The sequence below is a fragment of the Felis catus genome, chromosome F2, assembly GCF_018350175.1.
Source record: "Felis catus isolate Fca126 chromosome F2, F.catus_Fca126_mat1.0, whole genome shotgun sequence".
In the NCBI taxonomy this organism is placed as follows: Eukaryota; Metazoa; Chordata; class Mammalia; order Carnivora; family Felidae; genus Felis; species Felis catus.
This window is the reverse complement of record NC_058385.1, coordinates 16,706,871-16,734,711: the sequence shown is the minus strand read 5'-3', so window position 1 is coordinate 16,734,711 and position 27,841 is coordinate 16,706,871. Positions and strand designations below refer to the sequence as shown.

Here is a 27,841-nt window from a genome sequence, read left to right as displayed (position 1 = left end):
GTGTATCTCCAAGTGGCCTAACACTATATATGGCTCTTTCCTAAAGGAAGAATGAATTACAGATTTAGAAACCTTCTTTCTGTAAGTACAGCCCATTAAATCATAAGCAGACGTTTTTCCTATAGCCTTCCTCAAATGTAATTGTATATGTGTATTCCTTTAAATAGTTTTCCAAATGCTGGTTCTCCTCCATACAGGAAATGCTATTTCTTAGGAATATAGATGTTCTTTGAAGCCAAACAAAGGACAGAAGATGACAAGCACTGAACTTCCCTCTGCTTTTGAGCTTGTCCTGCACTTCAGTTTACTTTGAGATGTATAAAAAGATGAAGAAATGATTATTAGTCTTATATTATTTCTAAATATTACACATTTTCCTGAGGTGACCCAACTTACAAGCATCATTTAACACTGGGCCGTATCACTATGGGACTCCAGATAATTTGAGAAATGACTTTTGGTCATAAAATAAAAGCAGGAAGCAGAATAGGGAGGCAGCATTTTCCCCTGTCTCAACCATGAAATGCAATTTAGTCAAGATCCACAAAAGACTATAGAAGGGAGTGGCATACCTTTGCTCAGGGAAAGACTATTTTTCTTAGATGAACTTGATTAAGAATGCTGGATATTCATGAACCCAACCTACTCAGAAACAGAGTCTTGAGTTTTTTCCCTGTTACTACCAAATGTTTTGTGAGAGAAAAATAATGTCAGATTATAGTATGAGGGTTTTACTCCATAGATGAGTAGGGTCATAGATGAGAGGTTCTTCCACCAAGAACTGCATAATGTACTGGCATCATCCTTGACAAGTTAGGTCATCTAGAATCATTTCTTGTTGATGGGGATTAAGGAACATGCATTCTGTCAGAGGTTTGCAGACATCTGTCTTTGTGCACAGGACAGTTCCAGATTATGGACAGTGTTTACTTGGTCTGAACTGTGTGGCTGAGTGGTATTCTGACAAAAACTTCAATTAGTTGCAAACATTAAAAAATCAGGACCAAGGGTGCTTGGGTGGCTCAGCCGATTAAGCATCTGACTCTTGGTTTCAGCTCAGGTCATGATCTCACAGTTTGTGAGTTCAAGTCCCATATCGGGCCATGCACTGACAGCACAGAGCCTGCTTGGGATTCTCTCTCTTCATCTCTCTCTGTCCCTCCCCTGCTTGTTCGTTTTCTCTCTCTCTCTCTCTCTCAAAATAAATTAAAAAAAAAACATTTAAAAAATCAGGAGCAAGGATGTAGAGAAATAGAAGCTCTTGTGCACTGTTGGTAGGAATGTAAAATGTACAGCTGCTGTGGAAAACAGTGTGACAGTCCCTCAAAAAATTAAACATAGGATTACCATATGATCCAGCAATTCTTCCACTTTGGGGTGTACACCCAAAAGAGTTGAAAGCAGAGACACACAGATATTTGCACACCTATGTTCATAGAAGCAATATTCACAATGGCCAAGAGGTGGAAGGAAGCAACCCATGTGTTCATCAGTGGGTGAATGGCTAAACAAAATGTGGCATTTGCATATAATAGAATATTATTCAGCTGGAAGGAAGGAAATTCTGACACATGGTACAACATGGATGAACCTTGAGGACATTATGCTAAGTGAAATAAGCCAGTCACAAAACAACAAATTCTTTGTGATTCCACTTACAGAATATAAGAAGTATCTAGAGTAGTCAAATTCATGAGAACAGAAAGTAGAACAGAGGTTGCCAGGGGCTGGGGGAAGGGGGGCAATGGGGAGTTGTTTTTTAATGGGTACAAGAGTTTAAGTTTTGCAAGATGAAAAAATTCTGGAGATTGGTTGCACAGCAATGTGAATACACTGAACACTTGAATTGTATGCTTACAAATGGTTAGGATGGTAATTTTTATGTTATGTGAGTTTTAAATTAAAAATTAAAAAAAATAGGAGACTTCACATTAAAATCTGGATTTGCAGGTTCTCTTGACGAAGAAGAAATGGAGCAATCCAGAACCTACATGGAGAGCTGAGCAGCCCTGTCCCTATAAATTGGGTATGCTCCCTCTATCTCCTGATTTCCATCATGCCCACCACTCCATTTTCCCTCCTCTGCTGCAAGGCTGGTTTCGGTGGCCATTTTTCATTTATAGTTGCTATGCTCAGAATTAAGAGGAAAGCAAAGTATAGCTCGTATTTATGCTTTTATTAACATTTTTCTTTTACCTGGCTTGCTTTTTCATTAATGTTACCTTTTTGGTCTCTATGGGCACACAAGCTTGTTGCTGTTAACCAAAGGGTAGGCTAGTTTTTAGTAGGAAAGTGTCAAAGAAAAGAGAGAAATGATCAATGGGGTCTTTGGCTTTGGCTTGATGCTAAATGTAATGATTTGTTTTTTAAGCCAACATGCTTCTTTTGGCAAGATTCTTGACAATTAAAGCATGAAACTGCCTTTAGTGCTCAGTTGAAGCCAGATGTGTCCTTGGGCACTTAGCATAGGGATATAACTGGGTGCAGTTTCGTGAACATGCTCTTATTTTGGTGTGGGGGCAATACTAGCAGCCCCCTCTACTAAATGCATCCTGCACCACATGATTCACTGACTGAACAAAACTAAACAGATGCTTTCCTGATATTCACTCTGGCACAAGTCTGGGTAGCCACGTTTAGGAGGGAAAATCTTTTTTTAGCTGGCCTAAAGTAAAAGAGTGAGCTCTTTGACCAGTAACCAATGCCCTCAGGGCTCCTCTAAGCTTCCCAGGGGTTCCATGAGGTGCCAGCATCTGCTTTTCCCCAAATGATCATTCTCTACTCCACCCATGATCCTGATCCGTTATCATTTACCTGCCTGTGTTCCAGTTCCTCAGCTTATCCAGGTGATAGTAATTTATCTGATAAACTGAATTACAGCTAAGACATTAATGGATGATGATGGCTTAATGTACACCCCTGCCACACATAGCATGGAAATGTCCATGTCTTATCCTGAGGGATAACTGTGGTGGACATGGGAGCCGCTATGCCAGGCCATTGAAATGATATTGGGGACAGTGAGGACATCTCTGTCCAGGCCTCCACACTTGGGCTCCATTTGCTCTCTGCCACTATGAATGCCAATCACAAATTCCACCTGACAGAAGGATCTGGTTATTACTACCTGTTAAATGCCAGTCTTTCTTGGCCAATTCAAGAAGACCCTTGCACATTTATAATTAAACTCATTTGCCTTAAAGGAATGTGGATAGAAGGGGTAAAACTAGACCTGAGGCTGCTGAATGGGCAACCACCCTGTCTCTACCCTGAACCTGCTAGGCTAGGTTAGAGGCTCAAAGCCAGATGCTAGAAACAGGTGTGAATAGGATTGCTGAGGTCATGCTTAGAATGCTTATTCAGAAAGACTAAACTCAAGCACTGGCCTGCCCCCTACAAAGCATTCCTGAACCACAGGCCCTTGGATAGCTTAAGCATTATGGATTCCAGCCTGGAAAAGAGAATGCAACCAAAAGTCTGAGGGAGGCAGCAGTGTCTGAAGAATAAGTGAGGCATGGTGGGTAATTCCCAGCTGAGAGTCTAAGCCCTGGAAGTTCTGCTGGGCAGGTCTTCCATTGTGGGCATTTCTTTCACAGGAATACAGACATTTCTGCTTCGTGATGGAGCAACTGGGATACATGAGGAAGCACAGAGCTGTGTAAATATAGCACACTCTCCATGAGTGCTAGAGGAAGAAGAAAAGAGGTTAGAAAGAAAACACCCACTGAAAAGCGTTTTTTTGTTGTTGGGAGTCTGCCACTGTATACACTAAGTAAAGAAATGGGGGGAGGGAATTGATTTGGGGGCTTCATTGTCACTAACTGCTTCCTTTTTGCTGAGGTAAGACCAGAAACCAGAGTAATTTCCTCAGGCCTATGAAACAAGAAGAAATTAACCTCACTCGCTTTTTCTTAACTCAGAGTCAGATTCATGGTGTATACTGTTTGGTGTGTTTTGAAACATGGTTTAGGCATTGATGAGGTCAATGGATGGGGTGGGGAGCAGGAAGAAGCTAAAACATTGGTATCACAGCCTGGCACAAACTTAAAGCCAGCATTCTTCTCAGATATGGACCTGCCGATTATGTGTTCAATATAGAGTGTGTGTTCTCACCCTTTCTGACAGAACTGAATTACAAAGAGCTGCTGGTTGGATCATTAATTCCTGCCTTGTGTTAGATAAATAGGCCAAACAGGCTGTCTTCAAGAGCAATGGGAGGTTGATAGTATTATTATGCCCAATTTATGGATGAGAAATCTCAGGCTCAGGAAGGTTAAGGAACTTGCTCAAAGTAACTCTAACGAGAGAGCTGAGGGTTATTAATATAAATGACTACAAATCCAAAGAACAAAGCTAGAGCTGTTGAGCATGTGAGACTCAAGGGAGGGGCCAGCTCCACCCTTGGAAGTCAGACTGAGAGCCAGCAGTAGCACGGGTGCAACTAAGGGACTGGAGTGCTGTCACTGCAAGGGTCAGCCACAGTCCTACAAGCAGTGGAGGCCTAGACACGTCCTCTCTCTGCCCGGTGAGGCTGTGCCGATGCGCCAAGAGTGGTCAGTCAAAGCAGGGGAGCCCTTCGTCACACTATTTTTGCCTCATTCATCAATCACCCCGGGTAAAGTGGGGATTCACTCACGTTTCCTAGATGCGGGCTTGGCGAACAGTATACTGCACATGCGCACTCTGTGCCATGGCGGAGGGCAGCGGATCACTGGGCCCTAAGCTCCAGCTGCTCTGTGACCTTGAGCAAGTCACTCCTCCTCTGTGGTCCTCCACTGTAAAATGTGCAAGTTTAACAAATCCTACTTTACAAGACTGTCCTGAGGTATTACTGAGAGGACCTCTGTGAAAGACTAAATGATAGAGTCATGTACACACATTGGTTACAGTCTTGCCCAGCGGCATTGGTTTTTCAGATGCATTAACGATGGTGGATGAATTCCCTGCTTTGTGGGTTGCACTGGGGGAAAAGGCATTTTTCATGGAATCCACTGAGATATGAAAATAAAGACAGAAAAAATCCACAGGATGTACAACACTAACAAGGGTCTTAAGGTTAAATCCGAATAATAAACAGTTTTCAAACACAGGAAGCAAAACTCAACTGGCTGTGTCATAACAACTCCCCCAGAGAGCTCTCCCTGGTGCCTGCGTTACTGTTTTCATGGAATTGTGGAGCTGCAGGTACAGGTTGCCAGGGGGGATGAATTCATTACACCCCTCACAAACAATTTATATTACATTTCCCTCTTTAAAATGGATACATCCATTTTAGCTTCCTATTAAAGTAACCTTTACTAAGGATGCTATTTGATCCTGAGAAATACAGCCTACAGTTTTAGTGTAGGGTTTGTTTGGGGTTTTTTTGTCCTTCTAGAAAAGCCCCCAAATTGACAGTGATTAGAATGTCACTTTCCCAACAGGAAAAAAAAAAAAAAAAGCCAGAGAAAGAATTGTGGTTGTAGGATACAAATGAAAAAGCATTAATAATGTTTATGTAATGGTCTCTCCTATAGCTTGCTCTCTCCTATAGTTTTTTATGTAAAATGACTGCATTTTATTATCATAACTTCTTATAATTGCCAGGTTTATTAAGTCCTGGATAGTGTTATGCAGTAAATGTAGGCCAGTCCTGAGCACTGATTAATTTTCTATTTTTACCAAGCTTAAATTCCAGCACAGTCAGGGCGCTGGTATATCAGCGATTTGTAAGCTCGAATCTCCTAATTTGTAAAACACAAGCAGTCACTCTCAGCAGGGATTTCTGTTTGAAAATAATTTGACACCTTGAATCCCTCAATTAAATTGAGAGAACATAGTTAAATTTTCATTCATTTCAGTTTGTTTTGGAAAATTAAATAGATCATTTCAAAGAATACAGGACCTATAGTCACACTCATGGGAAATCATGTTCTTAGTCTCCTGCTTTATTTTTAAAAATGTTCTATAATACTTTGTGAGATTAATCTCACTCAGAAAAGCAGCTTTTCAGCCCTCTAGCCTCCAACATCTCTCACCTCTCAGTCTCAAGTGGCAAGTAGAGCTTGCCCCTGAAATCAGGATGAATGGTTTGATCTCAGAGGTCATTTGTGTGAAAATGATTTTATCTTTTGGCCTGTGATACCTATGGAGACCCAGGGCTCCACCTGGCTGCTTTTCTTTGGAACTCTAGCCTAGTGTTCATCCTGGTTTAGGAAAATATGAATATTTTCAAGGAGACTGAATTTTGGGATGATGAGAAATTTGATAAGGTCTCAAATCGGGGGACACATGTATTGGTTTCTGAGAACTTAGGAAATAAAACCTTCAAGAAGGGAAAAGACTCTTTGCTAGCCACTGCCTGTCTTTTTAACCATTTAAACCATAGATTTTTTTTCTTCACTCTTCTCTCTCTCTTTCTTCCTTCCTTCTCTCCTTTCCTATTTTTCTCCTTTCTCTCCATTTCTTTTCCTTTCCTTTCCTTTCCTTTCCTTTCCTTTCCTTTCCTTTCCTTTCCTTTTTTTTCTCTCCTCTCCTTTCCTCTCCTCTTCTTTCTCTTTCCTTTCTTCCTTCCTTTCCCCTCCCCCATTCTCTCTCTCTCTCTCTCTCATGAAATGTTTTTTTTTTTTTTTTTTTTTTTTTTTTTATTTTCCTCCGGGAGCACCTTTGTAACCTCATAGGACAACATTTATAGTGCCTGGGTTGGGAACTAAGATAGTATGGGCTGGTGTTCCTTGGTGACACTTTCCCACTGGCCTTGACTTCCACACATCCCTTTTGCTATTTTAGAGTAAAGAGCTCAAATGTGTAGGGGGCCAATGTGGTTCTGATGTTCTGTGTCTGAGCTCATGATACTCTAGATAGGAAGAATCCGGAAACACTTGTACCATGTACACCTGCTTGTTAACACTTGGCTTGGGAATCTTGGACTTCTTAGCAAGAAGACAGCTTGGTGCTGGAAGTCCTTGGCCCATGACAGGGTGGCCTCTGCAGTTCTGTAAAATCTGGTTTAGGTAAGATAAGGAGTGAATTAGGGCATAAGTGTGTCATGAAAATATACAGAGACATTAGCTTATAGAGCAATTTATATCAGAACTAAAAATAGGGAACCACAGACCAGTGACGCCTAGTCATTGAATCATTAAGCTCAGCTTAGTCACTTAAAATCATTAGGTACCTCAGCTGTCTCAGCTCTTGCTATGCTTGGCCCCGGGCATGGCTAGGTGAGGAAGGGGAGACAGGATTGTTGGTTTTGGGCTATGAGGCCTTCCCCATTGCCAGACACTTGGAACATCTTAAAGATTATCAGCACCTTTCTCCTCCAGGCTCTCCCCACCTGCCTTCTAACTTTGCTAAGCTACTTTAAATGATAGTACATGTGTATAAGGACCTTCTTTATACCCATTAAAGCAGGTACACACACACACACACACACACACACACACACACGAGATAGAAAAGGATTTTGTTTAACACTTATCTTGGGATATATTCTTTAAGAAAATGTAACAATGCTAAATGTGAATGCACCTAAACAAAACTTCAAAATGCATGAGGCAAAAGTGATAGAATTGCAAAGGTAAATAGACAAACCTACAGTTATAATCAGAGACCTCAAACTTCCTCTCTCAGTAATTGATGAAACAAGTCAACAGAAAATCAATAAGGATATCAGAGACTTGATCAACTGACCTAATTGACCTTTACAGAACATTTATCTAAACAAATACTATGTTTTCAAAAGTGCACTTAGAACATTCACCAAGATAGATCATATTCTGGGCCATAAAACCTTAAGCTTCCTAAATTTAAATCTTAAATTTAAAAGGACTGAGATCATATAAAGAGTATTGTCTGTAAACAACAGTATCAAACCAGAAATCAAACAGAAGGATGTCTGGAAAAATCTCCAAATATCTAGAAAATAAACACTACTCATCTAAATAACTCATGGGTCAAAGAACAAATCCCAAGGTAAATTAGAAAACATTTTGAATTAAATGAAAATACAACATATCAATCTTGTGAGATGCAGCTAAAACAGTGATTAGAAGAAAATTTATAGCATTAAATGCTTGTATTAGAAAGTAAGAAAGATTTCAAATCAATAACTTAAGTTTTCACCCTAAGAAACTAGGAAGAGAAAATCAAATCGAAAGTAAGTATAAGGATGAAAATAATAAAGAGCAGAAATGAATGAAATAGAAAATAGATTTTAAAAAAAGTAGGGAAAACCAATAAAGCCAAATAAAACCAATAAAGCAGAGAACTTAAATTACCTGATTTAATTTTGTTTGTTTATTTATTTTTGAGAGAGAGAGAGTATGCAAGGAGGGGAGGAGCAGAGAGAGGGAGACACAGAATTGAAGCAGTCTCCAGGCTCTGAGCTCTCAGCATAGAGCTCAAACTCACAAACTGCGAGATCATGACCTGAGCTGAAGTTGGACACTTAACAGACTGAGCCACCCAGGCACCCCTTACATTACCCAATTTAGAGACTTCTATAAAGCTATAATAATCAAGACAGTGTGGTATTGGTAGAGAGACAAAGATACAGATTAATGGTTCAAAACAGATGGTCTACAAGTAGACCTGAGCATATATGGTCATTTGAATTTCTATGAATCATCAAGGTAGTTCAATGGGGAGAAAAGATAGCCTTTTTAATAAATAGTGCTGGAATAAACAAGTATCTATATAGAAAATAAGCAAACAAGATCCAAAACCTTGATCCTTATCTCACAATACAAAAATTAACTTAAAATGATCTTGGACCTAAGAGCTGAAACTATAAAAATTCTAGAAGAAAATGTGAGAGAAAATCCGTGTGGTTTTTGAGTTAAACAAAGATTTCTTAAAACACAAAGCATAAAGGGGAAAATGAAAAATTGAACTTTATCAAAACTAAAAATGCTTGTTCTTCAAAATACACTTAAGAACATGAAAAGGCAAGCCATAGACTGGGAGAAAATATTTGCAACACATGTCTGATAAGGGAGTTTTATGCAAAATAACATAAAGAACTTCTACAACTCTCTAATAAGATAAGCAACCCAAAGAAAGTGGGCAAATACTTCATCAAAGAAAATATTAAACTGACTTAGAAGCACATGAAAAGATGCTAAGCATCATTAGTCATTGGGAAAATGGCAAATTAAAACTATGTACCATATATATCCATTAGAATGGCTACCAAGTAAAAGATTGACACAGTACCAACTGGGATGCAGGGAGGGGATTAACTGCAAAGGCATATGAGGGCACTTTGGGGAGAGATGGAAATATTCTACATCTTAATGTGGTAGTGGCTATGTAAGGCTACATATTTGTCAAAAGCGATTGTACTGTGTAACACTTAAAATCAGTAAATTTTTAAACCACATATCTTCCATCTCTTCATACATGTAGTATTCTGTTACTTCCTGTATATCCTAATAATTTGCTATACTGGGCAGTGAGGGCTGTAAGTGCCTTTAGATGGACTTCAGAGTTGAACCATCGTAGATTTTATGGAGTTTACAGCATCGAAGGGGAAAAGTGCAGCTGTGGAAACATTCAGCCAAAGGGGTGCCTAGGAAGAGATTTAGAAAACAGTTTGGGAAATGGACATTTATATAAGAACTTCAAGGCAAGACATATTTTGAGAAATGCACTGGGCTATTTCACTGAGAACTTGTTATTATTGTCACTCAGCATGGTTTGTGTCAGGCCTGACTCCATAACCCTCCCAATGAAAACATCCTGAAACAATTTATAAAGTTCTCAGTACTAAATTTCTCACTCTGTAATGTGTAAATAGATGAATCTTTTCATTGAGTAGTTGCTTCCTTTTCTCAGTGGGAAGATGAAAGTAAATAAAAGTAAATGCCCAGAGTCAGTGCAGAGAAGCAGCAGGATGGGAACCTAAGTCCTTTTTACTAACTTTAACTTCATTGATCTTTCCAGTGCCCGAGACTTAGCAGAATTTCTACCCAACTTGTTTGTCTGTTTTCAGGCTTGAGAAACGGAATGTGAAAAGTAGATATTCTATTCTTAAAAAAACAAATAGTTATAATATAGTAAAACTTTTAGGTTCTCTTATAATTGTAACTTCAGAGTCTGGTGAAATATATGAGTTGTGGTTCTCTATAGAGACAGAAATCATAGAGATTTTAATGTGAAAGTCCCTATCTCCAAAGCAAGTGACTCTCACTGGGATGTGGTGGGGGGGGGGGGGGTGGGAATGGGAGGTCCTGTGACCTTGATTGAGGCAGCTGCCAGGTTAATCCACCAAATAGGAAGACATTTCTCTGGAAAGTCTTGTGCCCTGAATAGCTCCCATTAAACAGCTTGGACAAATTCTTCCACACAAGGCTGCTAACCCTCATTAGGAAGGGAGGAAGGGGAACAGGGGGTATCTTTCACTGTTGCTGCTCCCACTTCTAGAAAAATCACACTGCCACATGTATTCCCGATAAAATACTTAATTGTCCGCGGGTATCGATGATGGGAGTGGTCCCTGTGTTAACACCCGGGTGTAATTTGCATGAAAGTTGTGTAGGAAGAGGAAGGGCAATGGAGGGAAGCAGATTGGACCCAGAAATGGCCACAACAAGGCATGCGTGGGAGATGAGGCTCACAGAAACTGCTTTCCAAGGACAGCTGACCTGCTTTCTTCCCACCTTATTATTGCCCTGCTAAGATTGACTAGGGTGGGATGTCACTTTTGCAAAATAAATTTAAAAATTAACACATGAAGTAGATCAAATGTTATTTCCCCCAAACTCTCTTTGCATTGAGGGAGCGTACAGCCTAGAAAGGTGGAGACTTAGAGGGCAATTTTGTAGTTCATGCACAGGGGCTTTGCACAATGTGACCTGTGACCTCTTTTACAGGGGTTCCTGGGAGAAATCTGATGTTAACAGGGCTCAAAGTGCATCCTGCAGAAGAATCTCTCTTCTGTGAGATTCAGTTTTTCCACAAGGCTGAACCCAAACCTTGTTGAGAAAAAAAAAATTTTTTTTTCAAGAATGAAGGCAGAGAAGACAACAGTGCTCCTCTGATCCAACAAAAAGCAAAATCCCAGTTCGCCACTGGTGGAGACTGCTGATGTCTAGTTTTTGCCATGACCAGTTTCTAACACATAATCTGCCTATATGATTAGGTGAAGAGAGAAGGTAAACAGGTTAAAGTAGTGGGTGCCTGGGTGGTTCAGTGAGTTGAGCATCCGACTTCAGCTCAGGTCATGATCTCGAGGTTCGTGGGTTTGCGCCCTGCATCGGGCTCTGTGCTGACAGCTCAGAGCTCAGAGCCTGCTTCAGGTTCTGTGTCTCCCTCTCTCTTTGCCCCTTCCCCTCTAATGCTCTGTCTCTCTGTCTCTCAAAAATAAATAAACATTAAAATAAACAGGATAAAGTAGAGATTATATGGTATCAGAAATCACAGGCAGCAAAAGCAAGGGCAGGTTTCACTATGTGGATGGCTATGAAGAAAGCATGTGGGAACAGAACATTTGCCTTCTTAAAAGTTTGAAGGTGACTGAAGTGAGTTTACAAATCAGCAAGTGGGCCTGAGATGCTTCTGAGATTCTAAGGCAACATTATTCCCTGACATAATAAAGAAAGTTGAGACCATCAGTGAAATCAAGAACTTTTGTATCGCATCCTAAGTGTCCAGGGAACGACTAATGATAAAGTGTGAAATTCCAATAAGCTAACTTTGCATTGAACAAATACTAGTCTAGTGAGTTGGATTCTGAGGTGTTGAAAGTAAATCAGGCCGGCAAAAAAATTCACAGAGGCCAGCAATGTCTGATACTATGGTGACATCTCTATCAACCTGTCCATATTCTTTGCAGTACTGAATGTCAATCACCCTACTCCACTGCTCTCCCATCTGCCTCACCCTTATCTTGCAGGCATGTGAATGTGAAGGTGCACAACATGGGCTCAGTGGATGGCAGACGAGAAGCATGACTCTCCCCCTGCAGCCTCTGAGACACATTACAAAATGTATGGCAACAAAGCCCCAAACCTGAATTCTCAGAATGTAAACTGAACTCTTCAGACAATTATTCAGATCCACAATTATTCAGGGTATTCCAATAAAATATGGAGTTTTCTCTCTCTCCATTTGCCCCACTGAGTCCATGGCCAATACTTCTACCCACTGCTCTTCACTGCAAATAATGAGCAGACTATAAAGACACTAGGAACATTCTAGGGTACAAGGTGTCTGGCTATTAGACATTGGGGGCAGATCCTACTCACACATAGTTGCAGACATGACAGGGACCCATGGAGATCCTACTGTCATTGCTGAACAGACAGCTAATGAGGCAGAAAGGAGCTATGATGGGAGCTTCCAGAAGAGTCAATGTCAACGCAGGAAAAAGTCAATGAGCCAGAAATAGCTGAGGGCTTTCAGTACCAGTCACCCTGAATTGCTTTTGAGCTACAGGCACAGGGAGCTGGGCATCAGGTCCAGCAGGGTCATTTACTCAAAAGCATGTGAGGTTTGAATCTTTAAATATTGTTAAGCTGATAATATTCAAAAGGCTATTAAAAGAGTAAGATGTTCATCCCTAAGCAAATCTTATAACAGTAATTAAGAAAATGCTTGACTTTGAGAAAGGTGTCTCAAAAATAAAGGGTGTTGGCTTTATGACTCTTCTTTGGTTCTCATTCCTTGTGTCTGGTAGATGAACATTGCTCCTTCTGCTTTTTATTCATTCAGAACTGACCTGGCTGAAATCCCCTTGATGTTGCTGCACCCAGGATATCTTTCAGAGATCTCTCTCAGGAAAGACTGTAGAGGTTTCAAAGAGACGGAGAAGTCACCTGGCCCACATTCCCACCAGTGCCAAGAATTTCCTATGTATCTTTGACAGGAGTCATCTGGCTGCCTCCTGGGTGCCTCTGATGTAAGCAAATGAAATGCGGTTTCTTAATCTGTGGAAACCCTGAATATTCCTGAACAAGTCCTTTGCTGGTCCTCCCTCTACTTTAAAAGCCGTGAATCCTCATGGCATTATTGACAACTTTTGAAACTGGCCTGTCCTAATGGCCATTTTGGAGGGTCCACTTATACTGGATTACTGAATAATTGCCCACTGAGTCTCTATTCTGAGTCAGGATTTGCCCCTCCATGCAGGTTTAGATAATGGAGCAATTACCCCTCCGAAGTCACCTTGAGATGATTACATTGTAGAGAGTTTGAAGCCATTACTATTATCTGGAACTTGGTTCAAATTTTTAGATGGCTGAACCTCAAAGTTGGGGAGAAATTTATCTCTGAGCCTATAGAGTAGGGACATTATGGAAGAAACTATATGAGATGTTAGTTAAGGGAAAAGAAAATATTTCCTACCCATTAAAGTAAAAATCAAGCACTGAATCTGACGCCAGATGTAGTGAAGTATAAGAAAAGCCAAAAGTGCTAGGCAGATTGCTAACTCCTGTGAGAAAACAAGAAGAAAGCTTCACTGATATTATCACAAATAATATTTTTCAACATCATTTAGATGGATTTTGCATTTTGGTTTGGAGCCCTATTATATGCTCCTCTTATGGGGTATTTCACACGGTTTTCAGAAAACAGCTCTTCCTGACTCAACTTCCACTAAATAGATAAGAAAGTTAATTAACTTTCTAGAAATAAAATTCCCATAAATTTTCTAGAAAACATTATACTCCGTTTTTTAACCTAAAAACTACCTCAAGATGTTTCCTCATACCAATTATTTTTTGTCATTTTTCATTCGTGAAAATAAATATATGACACAAAAGCATGTTACTTTTAGTTTTCCAAACATAATTTCCTTTTATTATCTCATGAAATTAAGGTTTACTTGAGCAGATAGTCAAGACAATGAGTACTTTTCTGATTTTTGAAAATTGCTGTTTGTTGTTCATAATCACCTGATGACCCAGGAGCATGGAAACAATATTTCTTTCACATCCCTTGTCTGAGCAACACTCACATCCACACATCATTTAAGAATGTTCATGGGTATGGAGCAACCATGAGCATCCTTCCTTGTAAAGAAATTGTAGAATATTTCTTCTGTGGAATCTTTGAGCCATGCAAACATTAGGAGTTTCTTAACTCCTTATAGGAAAAAGACATGGCCTTCAAAGATATTATATTAAAAAAAAAGTATTAAGTGACCCTTAAAACCCCCAAAGTAGGAAAACCTGTGCTTTTCTGCTCCCAGCAGCACATGTTTAGGAAGCACTGGTTTAATCAAGCAAGACTATCTTTGTCTAGCCATAGCCAACACACTCCCAGAATCCATGAATTAACCAGAGGTTATTTTCCAGAGCAGACTTAGAACTCCGTTCAAATGTGCTCCTTCAGGGTTGCTGGGAATGACACAAAAGCAGGTGATTAGTGTTTAGAAGCCCAAGGAGGACACAAAAGGCTGAGCAAGGGCAAGTGGCCTTTGCGAAGGGGAACCAGTCACTGCAGACAAAGCAGCTTTAAACTGCATGCTTAAGGGCCAGGCTTGCGTGGACCACCTCCCTGGGGAACCAGGTGTGAGGTCACCACATATGGGTAGAGTGAAGTCCATTTTTTTTTCTGTTTGTTTTACAAGGCTTAAAAAACAAGCCAAAATTGGGGAATGAGTTGTTTCTGTGTTTTTCCCAAGGCCATGGTTTCTTTCTGCCCCTTTGGAAGCCCTTCTTTCTTGCTGTGATTCCAGCAGGACGCTAGATGGCAGGGAGAAGCATTCAGACACAAGAGCATCAACACTAACCTGAGAAGTAGCTGCTGGTGAACTAGTTTCCTTACCACTCACTGCTGCCCTCTCACTGGCTGCAGCTTCTGCCACTTCTGCCTTCTGCACATTCGAATCCTCAGAACCAGGAGGCCCTATGTGTCCCAGACTTTCGCTCCCTGGGGTGGAAGGTGGGTTGGTGATGGCTTTCCGGGTTTGGCCTTTATACCAACTAGGGTAAAACAAGGGATCCGCAGTGTCCGTTGCTGCAGGGACTGGAGTTTCAGACTCTGTGGTCTGCTGAGAGCCAGTGGGCACAACCTCCCCCTTAATCAGGACAGATAAATTCAAAAGTAAAAAAAAAAAAAAGAAGAAGAAGAAAATGCAGTTGATTTTAGTTCCCTTTGGGTTTGAAAACCGTGAGCTCTCTGTGCAGTGTCTGATTTAGCGCATGTTTTAGTTCATCCCACCCTCTGCAAGTGCTAAGGGAAGGAAAAATGATAGCACTCTTCTCTCTGGGCACCTGCATGTGCCTTCTCTTTTCTGGGCTTGTCCTTCCCTAGATGGCAGCCTGGGCAGAAAGACAGTGGACGACTAAAATGAAGGTTGCTTATAAAATATCAGATATAGGAGAAAGGTCAAATTATTGGCCACGATTAATTTTTTGACATTCTTGGTGGGCTCCCCAAACCTCTTTCCTAAAATCCCAGATTGGTCTTATTGATCAAATCCAAGTCTTGTTAAGTTACCACACCTCTTTCAAATTCAGTGCAATTTGATTTCAAGATTCTAGGAACCGTTAACAGTATTTCAGCCTGGTTTCCTATGGAGACAGAGCATAGAATATAATTCTGTAATTCAGAGTTTCCCCTCTGAGGTTTTGTTTCTATAGATAATCTCAATTCATTTTGAAAGCAGGTGCAAAACCAGGATTCCTTTTTGATGAATCTACATTGTCCACAAACTCCGTAGGTTGAGACCTCTCTGCTGAAGGTGCCATGAAGTCAGCACAAAGACTTGAAAACTGGACAGTGACATCTTAGAAGCTAAGAGTCAGCCAATCAGATACAGAATTTGGGATGAGTTATCTCCTAAGAAAATTTTAAAACAATTCTATTAACACATAATCTCATCAAATGACAGATACATAGAAAACTAGATGGCATTTGTTTGCCCACTTAATGAAAGATATGGTTATATTTCAGGGTAGGTGATAGGGACATAAACTAACATGGCTTCTCTGTTTACTTCCTTTTTTATCTACAGAAAATTCAAAGTTCTGAAGGGACATTCATTTTTATTTCTCACCTTAGATTATTTATTACTCTGTACTCCATCTCTGTATCCAGAGCAGACCCAATCTGCGTGACATGGCTGTGAACTAACAGGTTATACACGTACCCCTCCCCCATGCACACACAATTTCCAAAGATTGCCTCAGATTCTAGTGGGAAAATCGTGTTAAACTAGGTCTTGCCAACCAGTTATAATAACACCAAACCTGTTGAATCATCTAGAGGACTTTTCTCCCTGACACTGCCTGTGCTGAATTCTTTGGTCTTCCAGATACAAATGTCTGGCCTTGTATGACCTTTCTCTTAAGGCAGAATAAATTGTTTAGCCTATTCAGCAAGGACACACCTGTGAATCCTGTAGGAAGGCATTTGTGAACAATTACCTGTGTCCCTGGGGCATCTGTGGCAGGTGGGAGGGCCGGAGGTGGCTCCGGGGAGGAAACTGGAAGCGCCCCTGGGGCAGCCTGGAGCTCTGAGGCCAGCTGAGAGGGCTCCGAGGCTTTCTCTGGACTTTCATCCTCTCCTGATGACTCTGTTCGAACATTTTCTACCTCTTCCACTTCTACTTGCTCTCTTTCTTCTCCTCCTTCTTCTTCTCCTTCTCCTCCTCCTTCTTCTTCTCCTTCTTCTTCTTCTTCTTCATCTTCATCTTCTGGTAAGGTAACGTGTTTTTAAAATCATTATAACTACCACTGCAGCTATGATATCAATTAATGGCCAGTACTTCCAGCCCAGATTAAGGTCAGGGCCAGGGAAATCTTCTCCATCAGATACTGGACTGTGGCCCAAGTATGTCATGCTGGGGCTTGTGCTTCTAGTTAAATGTGGGCAGGAGAAATGTGATGATGGGCCCAATCATCACCATCCTCCTTGTTTCCCTCTCCAGTACAAAGTGCGTCTTCAGTACCACTGTGCAGAGCCTGGTCACATTTATATCATGCTCTGTCACATCTGCAAGCTCCTGGAGGACTGGGATTGTCACTAACGTATCTCTGCCAAATTAAATGGAAATGCAACTCTCTTCCCTATCTCAGAACGCATACATTACCCTTGTCTTCTTTTACTTTCTTACCTCCTCTGTTCAGTGAACGCTGACTTTTGCCACAGTTTATGCCATGAGTCTTTTCCTAACACATTGATCTTAATATTCCCTCAGGCAATATTAAGGAGAGACAATATTAAGTAATTATTTTAGGAAGATTCATCTTGAAGATTTGCTTCTGAAGTTACATCTGTACACACTAATACAGCTTCATGGCATTATTAGAGGTCTAGCCAAGGAGTTTTGTGACCTAGATGGGCTAGGATGAATCAAGACAGTCAAAGTTTTGATCAGCTCCAAGGTAATTATCCTCTTTTTAATTACTTCATGAGGACAAATTTCCAGGAGGGTCTCTGGACCACATGGTAGGGGTGCATTTATAACTCATGAAATATAGCTGGTCACACATAGAGCCAGTTTTATTTCCAGATTTTTTTTATTCTATGACTCATTGCTATTCTTGCCCTCTGATGTTTGATTAAGTGGATGTGCTACAATATCTATCCAAATGTCATCTACATTTTGTTTTTATCTCATCCTTAACCTTGCACTTCATGACACTTCACATCATTGTAGTCAATACCTTGTGTAGGGTTGATGTTGAGACATCATCATCACCATCAATTATTAAGTATTTGACTACCCAGAGTCAAATGCCCAGTAATGGCATTATAATAGGCACTGTGATGTGCAAAGCCAAATAAACACTGTCAACCAACTCTATGAATCTGTAATGAAATGGAGTTTCACATTGGATTATGATCCTTGTATAATTGTCGACATCCATTCTGGAGGTGATTCTGAATCCCCCTTCTCTCCTGCTGAATCCATCTGCAGCTTTCACACACCTGCAACTTTGGCCAAATGGTCACAAGAATAACAAACCTCTGTAAAAATCAATTTCGCGTATTATTTTTTCTTCTCTATTGAGGTTGACTGTGAAGTGGTTCATGTTCTCATAACCATGTTCTATTTTCTCCATCTGAAATGCCTTCGATGCCTCAGAAATTCTGCAACAAAGACAAGTTGCCACTTTTTGTCACCGTTTAACATTTGATAGCCTTGGGTAAAAATGAAAAGTATGCATTTTTCCATAAAATGAAAATTACTTACTTTTGTAACAGGGTTTTGGCATTCTGTGAAAGCAAACAAAAGACAGACCTACTTAAATTCTTTTCATCAAAGACTTTATTCTTTCCTCCGCTGACTCTGAAAATCTCAGAGCTTAGTTTCTAAATGCCATGAATAACTGCTGTTTTATACCGGAACCCTCTTATATTTAAGCGATATCATGGTCCCTTAAATATATGCTTATGAAATTGTTTAAACAGATGGAGACATGAACACATAATGAGCTTATAGTTTAGTTGGTAAAATAAATCAAAATGCTGTGTGCATAAAATAACAAAAATATGATGACAACTACTTCTCCAGGACCCACGTTCTTGGTTAGTTCCATCAGGTACTGAAAGAATACTTACCTGCAGAAACACTGCCATTTCTGGCTCATCCATGAACTGGATTCCTGATTCAACCAACTTTGACACATTTTCCAAGTGATCAGAATACTTTTTGATCAGAGCACGGACACGTTCCAGTTTCTCCTCTTGGGTTCGGGTAATGACTTGGGTCATTTCATTCTTCCTTTCCTCCAGGATGCCATACAGGTAATCAAACTTCTCACAAAGTTCCTGTTTCTGTTTTTTACAGCATTCCTGTTAGTTGAAGTTAGCTCATGTTAGAAAGTGTTTAAAAGAGTGCCTATTTGGAGAAATCACCTTGGGGTGCCTTGGTGGCTCAGTCGGTTAAGCAACTGCCTCTTGATTTTGGCTCAGGTCATGATCTCATGGTTCATGAGTTCGAGCCCTTTTGTTGGGCTCTGTGCTGATAGCACAGAGCCTGCTTGGGATTCTCTCTCTCCCTTTTTCTCTGCCCACCCTTCTCTCTCTCAAAAATAAATAAATATTTTAAAAAAATCACCTGGATACTTTGGGAGATAAATTTACTTATACAGTATATTTTTTCTTTTCCTTGAAATTGTCCTTTGGGTATAGATTCCCATTGTGCTGATGTTTTGAAAATCTCACTTTGATACTCAGACAATCTAAAATCAACCAAATTGACTAAATGGACCAATGAATTTTCAGTATGTTCTATGTAAATGGGGAATTTCATAGAAATTAAAACAGTTTTTTAAAAAAATACATATATATTGGTTATATATATATATATATATATATATATGGCTTATATTTTGCTTTACAGTGTGTGTATATGTGTGTGTATAAGGAAAACTATGGTACTTCCTGATTTGTACCCTTCAGTCTCTCTCTGCTCCACTTATACTGCTGCTGTTCTAGTTTCAATCTTCCCTTGGAGATTCGGAAGCTGCCCACCAGCCTCTGCATCTGGAATTCCCTCCTTCAAGCAAACTCATACACTACAAACAAATTCATTTTCCTGGAGTACATTTATCTGGGGAATAGTGTTTTTCTCTGACTAATCGTTGTCCAGAGAATAATATTTAAACTTCATAACTGGCTTTCCAGCTTCTCCATGACCTGGTTCCAACTTTCCTTCATAACATTGCACTGTTCTTCATCACATACCCTGTGTCCAGCAAAAATGAACCACTCACTTTCTTTGCTCATCATCATCCCTCTGTATAGGATGTTCTTTCCCAATTCATAGTTGCAAACTCTAAATAATCTTAAAGACATGGTTGAAATACCACTTCTTCCATAAAACTGTCTTTGATCTCAATGACTGAATGCCGTCTTTTAATTCTTCTGAAATCCCATAATAGTTACCACTTATGCCATACACCTATATTCACCTGGTTCTCTATTTATCCAATACTGTCTAAGACAGAGAAATATGGGATCTGGTCTTTGATTCCTGGAGAGAAAGGCTGTATGGGAATTCAAACTTGTGCATTTGCATTGTGTGCCGGAAGCACCTCCAGTACCATCTAGCTCCCTTCTCTCTGAGTCCATGTTTAAAACATCATTAACTTTCCAGATGGCCTGGTCATTGTCCTTTTGCTTTTTCAAGTTCCAGTAAGCTTGTTATGTATACATGCCAGTATCATTGGACCTGACCATCTCTGTGTCCAGGAACTTTATAGCTAACAGCAAGTTTTGAGACCTGATGATCCAACATAGCTTTCCTGTCTGGTGGGGGCTTCTTGGGAATGCAGCCAATTGATTTGACATCTCTGAACTTTGTGTAACCCTTATTACATGTTCTTTCATTTTAGTAAGCATTGGTCTCTTAGATGTCAAGTATCACTTTCTTCTTTCACATGAGTTTCTTAAATATCTAAAGTATAGTCTCTTTAAGGATAGAATCTGAGTCTCTCTGAGACACATACCACTTCGGACAATAGATGTTCAGTGTATATTGTTGAACAGGTTTTTTAAAACTGTGTTTTTAAAAATGTGTTTCATTTCTCCACAATTTTTCTACTATTCTCAGAGTAAGGGAAAAAAATGGGTAACCTAAAGCAAATTGTTGATTATGAAGATATTCCACAAATTAACAAGAAATAACACCCCTCACTCCACTGCCTCCTTTGGAACACAATTCTCATCACATTTTCTGACCAATAATAAAGCATGATGGAGATCCAATGATTCTAACCACTTTAATAGTAATTACTGGTTAATGCTATCATCCCGCATCCATTCATTCATTTAGCAATTGGTTCTTAAGCATGTCATTTGTGTCAAGCACTATGCAAGGTTCTGGGGACCCAACAATGAACTAAAGCATAATTCCTGTTCTTAAGGAGCTCAGGTTCACTGAATGAGAAAGACTATGGGCCAATAATACAATAATAACCTAGTAGGCTGAATAATTTAAATATCTTGGAGCTTTATACCAGGTTTTATAGAAGTATGTGGATGGGGGCCATTCAAAGGGAGCTGGGGTGGGTGGGTGGCTCAGGAAAAGCTTCCTAGTGGAAGTAATGCCTGACTAAAGGAAGAGCAGGAACAGAGGAGGTTGGAGGAGGGGCTGAAAATCCATGGAGCGCCTTGGCAGTTGTCAAAGTAATAGTACTAGGGTCCATACAGCATGTCTAGACATGGAAATTGCTGGGCTTGCCAAATTTGCATCTATTTCCAGCCCTTTAGCATGAGATCTGGACTATTACGAGGCCTCAGAACGGAAGCCAATTAGTAGCTTCCCAATCAAACTTTCTTTCACTGGACTGCTTTCTGTTCTAAGCTTACAGGCAAACTTGAGCCCACTGCATTCCTGAAATATGTCTCTTTGACTTTCAGAATCTCTACTGTTTACTGCAAACATATGATGGTTTCTAGCTTATGAATTGTGCACTTGAAACATATATACTGAGTATTAAGATGTGATACTGGTACAATGTCTTTGTTTCTCAAACGTTTTCTTCTAAGCCAAATTATTTATGAGACTGATGTCATGTGTCATGGCTAGTGTTTGATTTAGCGGTTTAAGTGAAATAGCCACTTTATTTATACATTATTTTCAATTCCAAGTATTATTTTATTTACATTCTGGTTTTCTATTGATTTGTACTATATTGAATCTATCATTTTAATAGCATCTATTATTTACTTATTTACAGTATAGGAAATTCTGTCCTATGCATGGCATGTGCTTGATTATCATCATCATCATCATTATTATTATTATTATTATATGACTACATACTGTATAAAGCACTTATAATATTACATGACATATTATAGGTACTATATCAGTGCTTATTAAATTTAGATCCAATTTTCCTTGATTTGAGGGAGGGGTCAACTTGGCAGAGAAGTAGGGGGATCCATACTTCCCAGGTCTCTCAAAGAAAGAAGTGCTGAAGCCAATTTTCCTTGATTTGAATTATTTAATTGTGGAACTTTGAAGCTGCATGGAATATCAGAAGTAACCTGCTCCAAACCAGTCATTTCACTCATGTGGAAACTGAAACCCAGCAGAGTTAAATCACTTTCTCAAGGCATTCTGCCATGTATTGTTAGTTCCTGGCCTATAGCCAAAGACTTTGAACTCCTGGGTCATTGTTACTCCTACCACACCTTGCTGTGAAATACTTGAAAGTAACTTGAAAAAAATTTTATGTGAAGTACTGTGAACTGAATATATGTCTTTTAACAAATCTACTCTGTAGTAAGTAGGTTTTTAAAGATGAGAAAACTCTCAATTGTTTCAGAATTATATTCATTAGTTCATTCTTTCAGCAAAATTCACTAATTACTATGTACCAGGCATTAGAAGATCTGAAAACCTGCCGTAGTTTTCCAGTGTTCATAAGAAGGGTAGAAAAATTATTATATTTTCTAATCTCTAATTTAAAAAAAACCTTAACTTCTTTTTTTTCTTCATTAATGTGCCTTTAGTATAATTCTGTGCAAAATATGCTAAGAGTCAGACAAATCGGTTTCTGAAATAGAGAAAGTATGCTTCTTTCTTGGAATTATGAAACTAGTACTTACAGACTTTTAGAAATGAACTTGAGATGTTCAGGTTAACCTAATGTCAGATTAAAATGAGAAATAATTCCCTGAAATTAAAATTCTTCTATTTTTTTTTATTCTCTCTGAGGTAGAAGCAATACATGAAGACTAAGGTGGGCACCCTTCCATCTTTCTGGACTGCAAGACCTTCAAAATGCTGTGAAGGTCAGTTAACAACAAACGCCTCAGCTTATCAACTCCCCCCTCCGAGGTAATTAGGGAACAAGTATATGCTATGAAAGAAAAATATGCTCTTAGAGGCCAGCTCACTAGTGAGTGATTACTCTGAATTTCAGTACCTACTGTGCCTTTGTAAATGTGGACCTGAAATGCTTTCAACAGTGACTTTCCAGTAACCTGAAAAATGGAATGGGAAAAACGTGGACTTCTGCATTATCAAAATGTCTGCAGGTAGCACACTTTAAAGGATGACTATTACCTGCAAAAGCGTGATAGCAACCGTCTTTATCTCTTCTCCACAAAAACTTCCTCACCTCAAAGATTTCTTTTTGCTTTTAATGTTCTATTTTACTTATTTCAGTAAAAAACTGGGTTAAAAAAAAGTCTTCAGTAAAAATTCTTGGCTCTGTACCTTCTCCCTCCCCCAACGTCTCTGGATAGTAATTGAATCAAGATACATACTTTTTAAACTTTCAAGTTTATGTTTTCAAATATTCTCCATTTTCTTCCTTTTGATATCTGTGGTTCCTATGTCCTGTGTGTATGTGTGTGTGTGTGTGTGTACACATGCACATGTGCATGCATGCATACCTGGGTGAGTGTGTTTAGCAACTGAAGTAACTTCCATCATGAATGCCCTAGGCATTGGCCTCCAAACATATTCTGATGCATAGCCTCCAGCTGCAACATGACCTACCTCCTGGGTCTGCCAGGACAGTTATATGTATTGGCTTCTTAGAAGAACAAAATAAAAGTTGTCCGTGATCCTTGAATGAAAATAAAATCCATCCCATCTCTAAGGTGAACCCAGTATGGATGCAATATACCAAAAAGGGGTGATTTTATAAAGGGAAAACTATGCTGCCCATATTAAAAATGCAAAATGATGACAGGTAGAATATCTGTTTCTAACCAATGTCATAATATTTGGCTAAAAAGAAAAAAAATCAAGTAATCATTTGGTCATTTCCTTCGAAGTGAGTAGGTAATCTTTAATATTCATCTAAAGCCCATTGTTTAGCTGTTGCTTTCATAGAAATGTTAAAACTGACAAGTTCTAATTTTTAGCCTGCTTTATATTTTAATGGTAATAAGATATAAGATATGCAGTTGCAAAAAGGAGCTTTCCATGGAAAAAAATCAACAATAGACAATCTTATACTAAAGAGTAGATAGTTAGACAAGCAAAGTACTGTCATCCTGTTGTTTTTAATGGCTAGATTTTCAGTGGCTCACCTTCTCCCCAGGCACTTATTACTCTCTGAGATGATCTTGTTATTTATTTGTTTTATTGTCTAACTCCTGTACTAGAATAAAACCTTCCTGAGAGCAGGAAACTTTTCTGTTTAGTTCATCACTATTTTCCAGTATTATGTGTGCAGAATATGGTGTATAATGCACACCTGAGAAATATCTGAATGACTGAGTGAATGAATGAAATATGATTTGTATCTAGGGATATTCAGTCCTCAAAAGTTTCTATGTTCCCAGAAAATAGATATTTAAGTAGATACTCCAAGACTCTGCTTCGTTTAGTGCTCAAAAGAAAACTGTGCAACCTTAGGGAAGCCATTTAATCTCAGGATGATTTTCTTATCTGTACAATAAGGGTTGGGATTGGATGATTGCCAAGGTCCCTTTTGACTACAGTTCCAAGACTCTATGACTTCAGATAAATGTGGGGATATTTCAGTGTCTTAAGGCTCTAAAATGCCTCTTCCTATTCCTGGCAAGTTTCAGAGTCGTTATCTACAGTATTAAGACATAAATTATATGTCCGGGCCCTGCAATGTCAGTCCCAGCTTGGGAATGTGCCAGGGCTATGACAGGAAAACCTAAGACAATTGTAACCACTGCTCTTACCATGTAAGGAACATGCCTCTGTGACCAAAATAGAGCTGAAGATAAGCTCTTAGCCCACCATTTGTCACTGAGCAACTGTGGCTCTACCCAGCCCATTCACATACGCACTTCATACCTCCAGCACTCATCCACACACTCTCGTTTGGGGCTGCAGCTCTGGGTCTGGAAGTGCTCAGTCAGCTACATTTGAAATACAGTACTTTAGAATTCCCTTCATTAAGCCAAATAGGGTTTCCTTTCCCCAAAAGAAGGGGGGGGGAAGCAGATTAATATTACTAAAGAGAGAACTGTATTAAAGTAGAAAGATTCTTCTGAGGAAATCAGTCAACATTTACTGGTAAAGCCCCAATTTCTAGCACTTGGGAGAAGTTCCATGAGTGCAGACTAGGATGAAAAGTTGGGTCTCCACCGGGCTATACAAGAAAAGAGGCAGACAAATGAGGATAACGTGTTCCTTCCAGGCACATGGAGTTCAGCTCCTCTCCCATCAGCGGGGTCCCCTTGTGCAGTGCTCAGCAGAGCAACTCTACCCAGCAGCCATGGGTCTCCAGACTCCCAAACTCATGCTGTTTCTACCATATCACGTTGCCACCCACTTCATGATAGAAGAACAATTATGTTCTAATCAATGGATCTCTAAAACTTACTCCTGGGGTTCTTCTCTAGATCATTTAAAAGCTCCTTGAGCAAACTCTCTAAAGCAGAGAGCCCAGTGAGCCATACTGACTTGGGTCCTCTGGTTCAGTGAAAGCCACAAGCCCATGCAAGCTGAGAAGTTATTTAATTTGCTCCCATACGTAGTAGAGAGTCAACTTGTCTCCCAGAAGAGCCTCAGCCTCCCTTGGTTGCCAGTATTTTGCCTCTTAGATAAATAATAGGGCTAATATCTCCTGCCATTCATGTTCAGTTTTTCCATCTGAAGGGGGTTGCTTAGCTCTGCATCATAATTACTCAGGACCCTGAAGGTCTTACTCTGATACTGCTTAAAAGATGCTCCAGATGCTCCAGTGGTTCAAATGATTATTAGCATTGTTACAATAAGTGTGGTCTTTCCAAGCTATGAGAATAATATGAGGTAACACTTATCAAGCCCCTGGCATGTGCCTCTTACCCCAATTTATTCATCTCAATAACACTGTGAAGAATGTAGTATTAACCCCAGTGTACCAGTGAGGAAGTTGAGGGACAAAGGGCTTAAGTAACTTCCCAAGGTCATATAGTTAAATGACAGCTAAAAGTCTAACTCTGAAACCTGTTCTTTTAAGCATATGTTCTATTGCCTTTGAAATGTTGCCTTAAAAATTCTGGAATGCTTATTAAAGTGATTCTTACAATATTTATACATCATATTTGTAACTTCATGGACAGTGTCCTAAAAGCTATTTGGGTAAAATTATTGTTTTGGAAATATAATAGGTTTGTTGTCATTGAAGAATCATTGGCGGATCTTATTAAAGTCCTCATTTTTCAGATAATGGAAATGCTCAAGATCAAATAGTTATTATTCAACTTGTAGCTGTTTCCTTTAGACATGCATCCATACAAAACAGGATTATTTCTGGGTCTGCTTGTCTGTCAGCCTCAGGAGGACCGGAATTAATAGCCTACTCTCTTGGGTATCTAGTGACATAGGATAAATGCCCTTTGTAAAGACTATAAGACGGAGACAGAGGTTATGATTTTTAGCAATGAGGAAGGAAAGCCAAGCACAGTATTCTGGAAACAGAGAGCTCCCAAGGCAGTGCACTTGTCCACTCCAACCAGCAGCCCTCTTTCTGAGTCCTAGCCTATCCCAGAACATTTCCTGGGCTGGAAAGGCAAGTATAGCTCCAGACCATGCTGGGCTTATATAGAACAGCCTAGAAGGCCCTCCAACCTGCAGTCGAGAGCTCTGGGAACATCTCAGCCTGTGCGACATTCAGCTAGGAGTACTAAAAAGGCTGAAGGCTCCTTCACCCACTGTCAGATCCACAGCAAAGAGAAAAAAAATGCCACTCCTCCTTTTGACACGGTTCAGATTGCCCTTTCATGACTACAGCCCTTTTCAAAGCCACTCTCATAATCATTGTAAACTCATATCAATTGCATACATTATTTAAAAAAAAATTTTTAATGTTTATTTATTTGTTTTGAGAGAGAGAGAGAGAGAGAGCAGGGGAGGGGCAGAGAGTGAGAATCCCAAGCAGGCTCTGCAAAGTCAGCCCTGAGCCGGATGCGGGGCTCCTTCCCACAAACTGGGAGATCATGACCTGAGACGAAATCAAGAGTTGGACACTTAACTGACTGAACCACCCAGGTGCCGCTTTTAATTTTAATTTTTAAAATGTTACTTATTTTGAGAGAGAGTGAGCAAGCACACATGCATGAACTGGGGAGCAGCAGAGAGAGAGGGAGAAAGGGAAAGCATACGTTATTTTTAAATGATAACAAGGAGTCCCCAGTGCGATTTAGCCTAAGCTCGGCAGCTCTCCAGGGCTGATCCTGGGCCAGGTGCCTGACCAGCCCAGCCCTGCAAGACATTACATGATCAAGGACAAAATTAGACACGTACAAGGGATGGGCACTCCTACCAAAGGGCAGGTGTCTGGGCCCCATGTGGGAAGAGGCAAGGTAATTGGGGAAGGATAGTGCCCACCCAGGGACTACTCCATTTCCCATCCCTAAGGGGTTCTTCACCAATCAGAAGAGCGACTTCTTTAAACAACAGCTCCCCACCCCCTGGCCAGGAGCCACCAATGGCTTCCCAGAAAATGTTTCCAGGCAGGTGGTGAGCAAAGTCAGGAAGGAAAACAACTACCCCAGCGAGAATGGGAGACACAGGAGCTCTGCTCTGTGACCCTGAACTCTGGTACAGAATTCACCTGCTCTGCAAGGTAGGATCATTTCACTCTAAGCCAAGAACCTCGTGTGCTTCACTACATGCAGCTTTGCAGGCTAGTGCTCACAAAGTGAGCCTCTGGTGTTTTGCCCAGGCTCTGTGGGAGAGCACTTTAGTGATTACAGGTGCACCATGTGGCCATTTGTGGCAGTGTCTCTGTCCTCTGTCCTCTTCAAATGGAGGATATTTGCATCAAATAGGGATCATAAAATCAGAGACCTCCCTGAGGCTCTGAGCCAATACCTACATCTGCAGATGAGCCACCTAAACTGATCGGAAAGAACTGTGCTTTTCTGAGCAACATTCATTCTATATTTATTTTACTGATTATTAAAAAAATGTCCAGGTCTCTTTACAAAAATGCGAAATATAGGAATATATAAGGAAGACAGTAGTCCCACT

At 40.0% G+C, this 27,841-nt stretch overlaps 1 protein-coding gene and 1 long non-coding RNA gene across 8 annotated transcripts in view; one reads left to right on the top strand and one right to left on the bottom strand.

The window, feature by feature from the left end:
• TRIM55 (tripartite motif containing 55) overlaps positions 1-27,841 on the bottom strand; it is a 44,658-nt gene that overhangs the window by 4,251 nt on the left and 12,566 nt on the right. The window contains exons 5-10 of one of the 6 annotated variants that reach the window (XM_006943243.4): positions 18,496-18,729; positions 18,128-18,150; positions 17,900-18,024; positions 16,356-16,624; positions 14,717-15,004; positions 13,327-13,414 (exon numbers count right to left, since the gene is read on the bottom strand). In XM_006943243.4, coding sequence (XP_006943305.2) covers positions 13,327-13,414; positions 14,717-15,004; positions 16,356-16,624; positions 17,900-18,024; positions 18,128-18,150; positions 18,496-18,729 — 1,027 coding nt within the window. Of the gene's footprint in view, positions 1-13,326; positions 13,415-13,753; positions 15,005-16,355; positions 16,625-17,899; positions 18,025-18,127; positions 18,151-18,495; positions 18,730-27,841 lie in introns of those variants that run through there. The other 5 variants (XM_045049914.1, XM_003999853.5, XM_006943244.4 and 2 more) reach the window with 5 other exon arrangements.
• Positions 1,761-26,707, top strand: LOC111558584. 2 transcript variants are annotated; one of them, XR_006592578.1, is made up of 4 exons: positions 1,761-2,026; positions 3,597-3,705; positions 12,694-12,880; positions 22,611-26,707. It is a non-coding gene; the product is annotated as an uncharacterized LOC111558584 (long non-coding RNA). The 2 variants fall into 2 exon arrangements; XR_006592577.1 differs by having other exon boundaries at positions 1,761-3,705.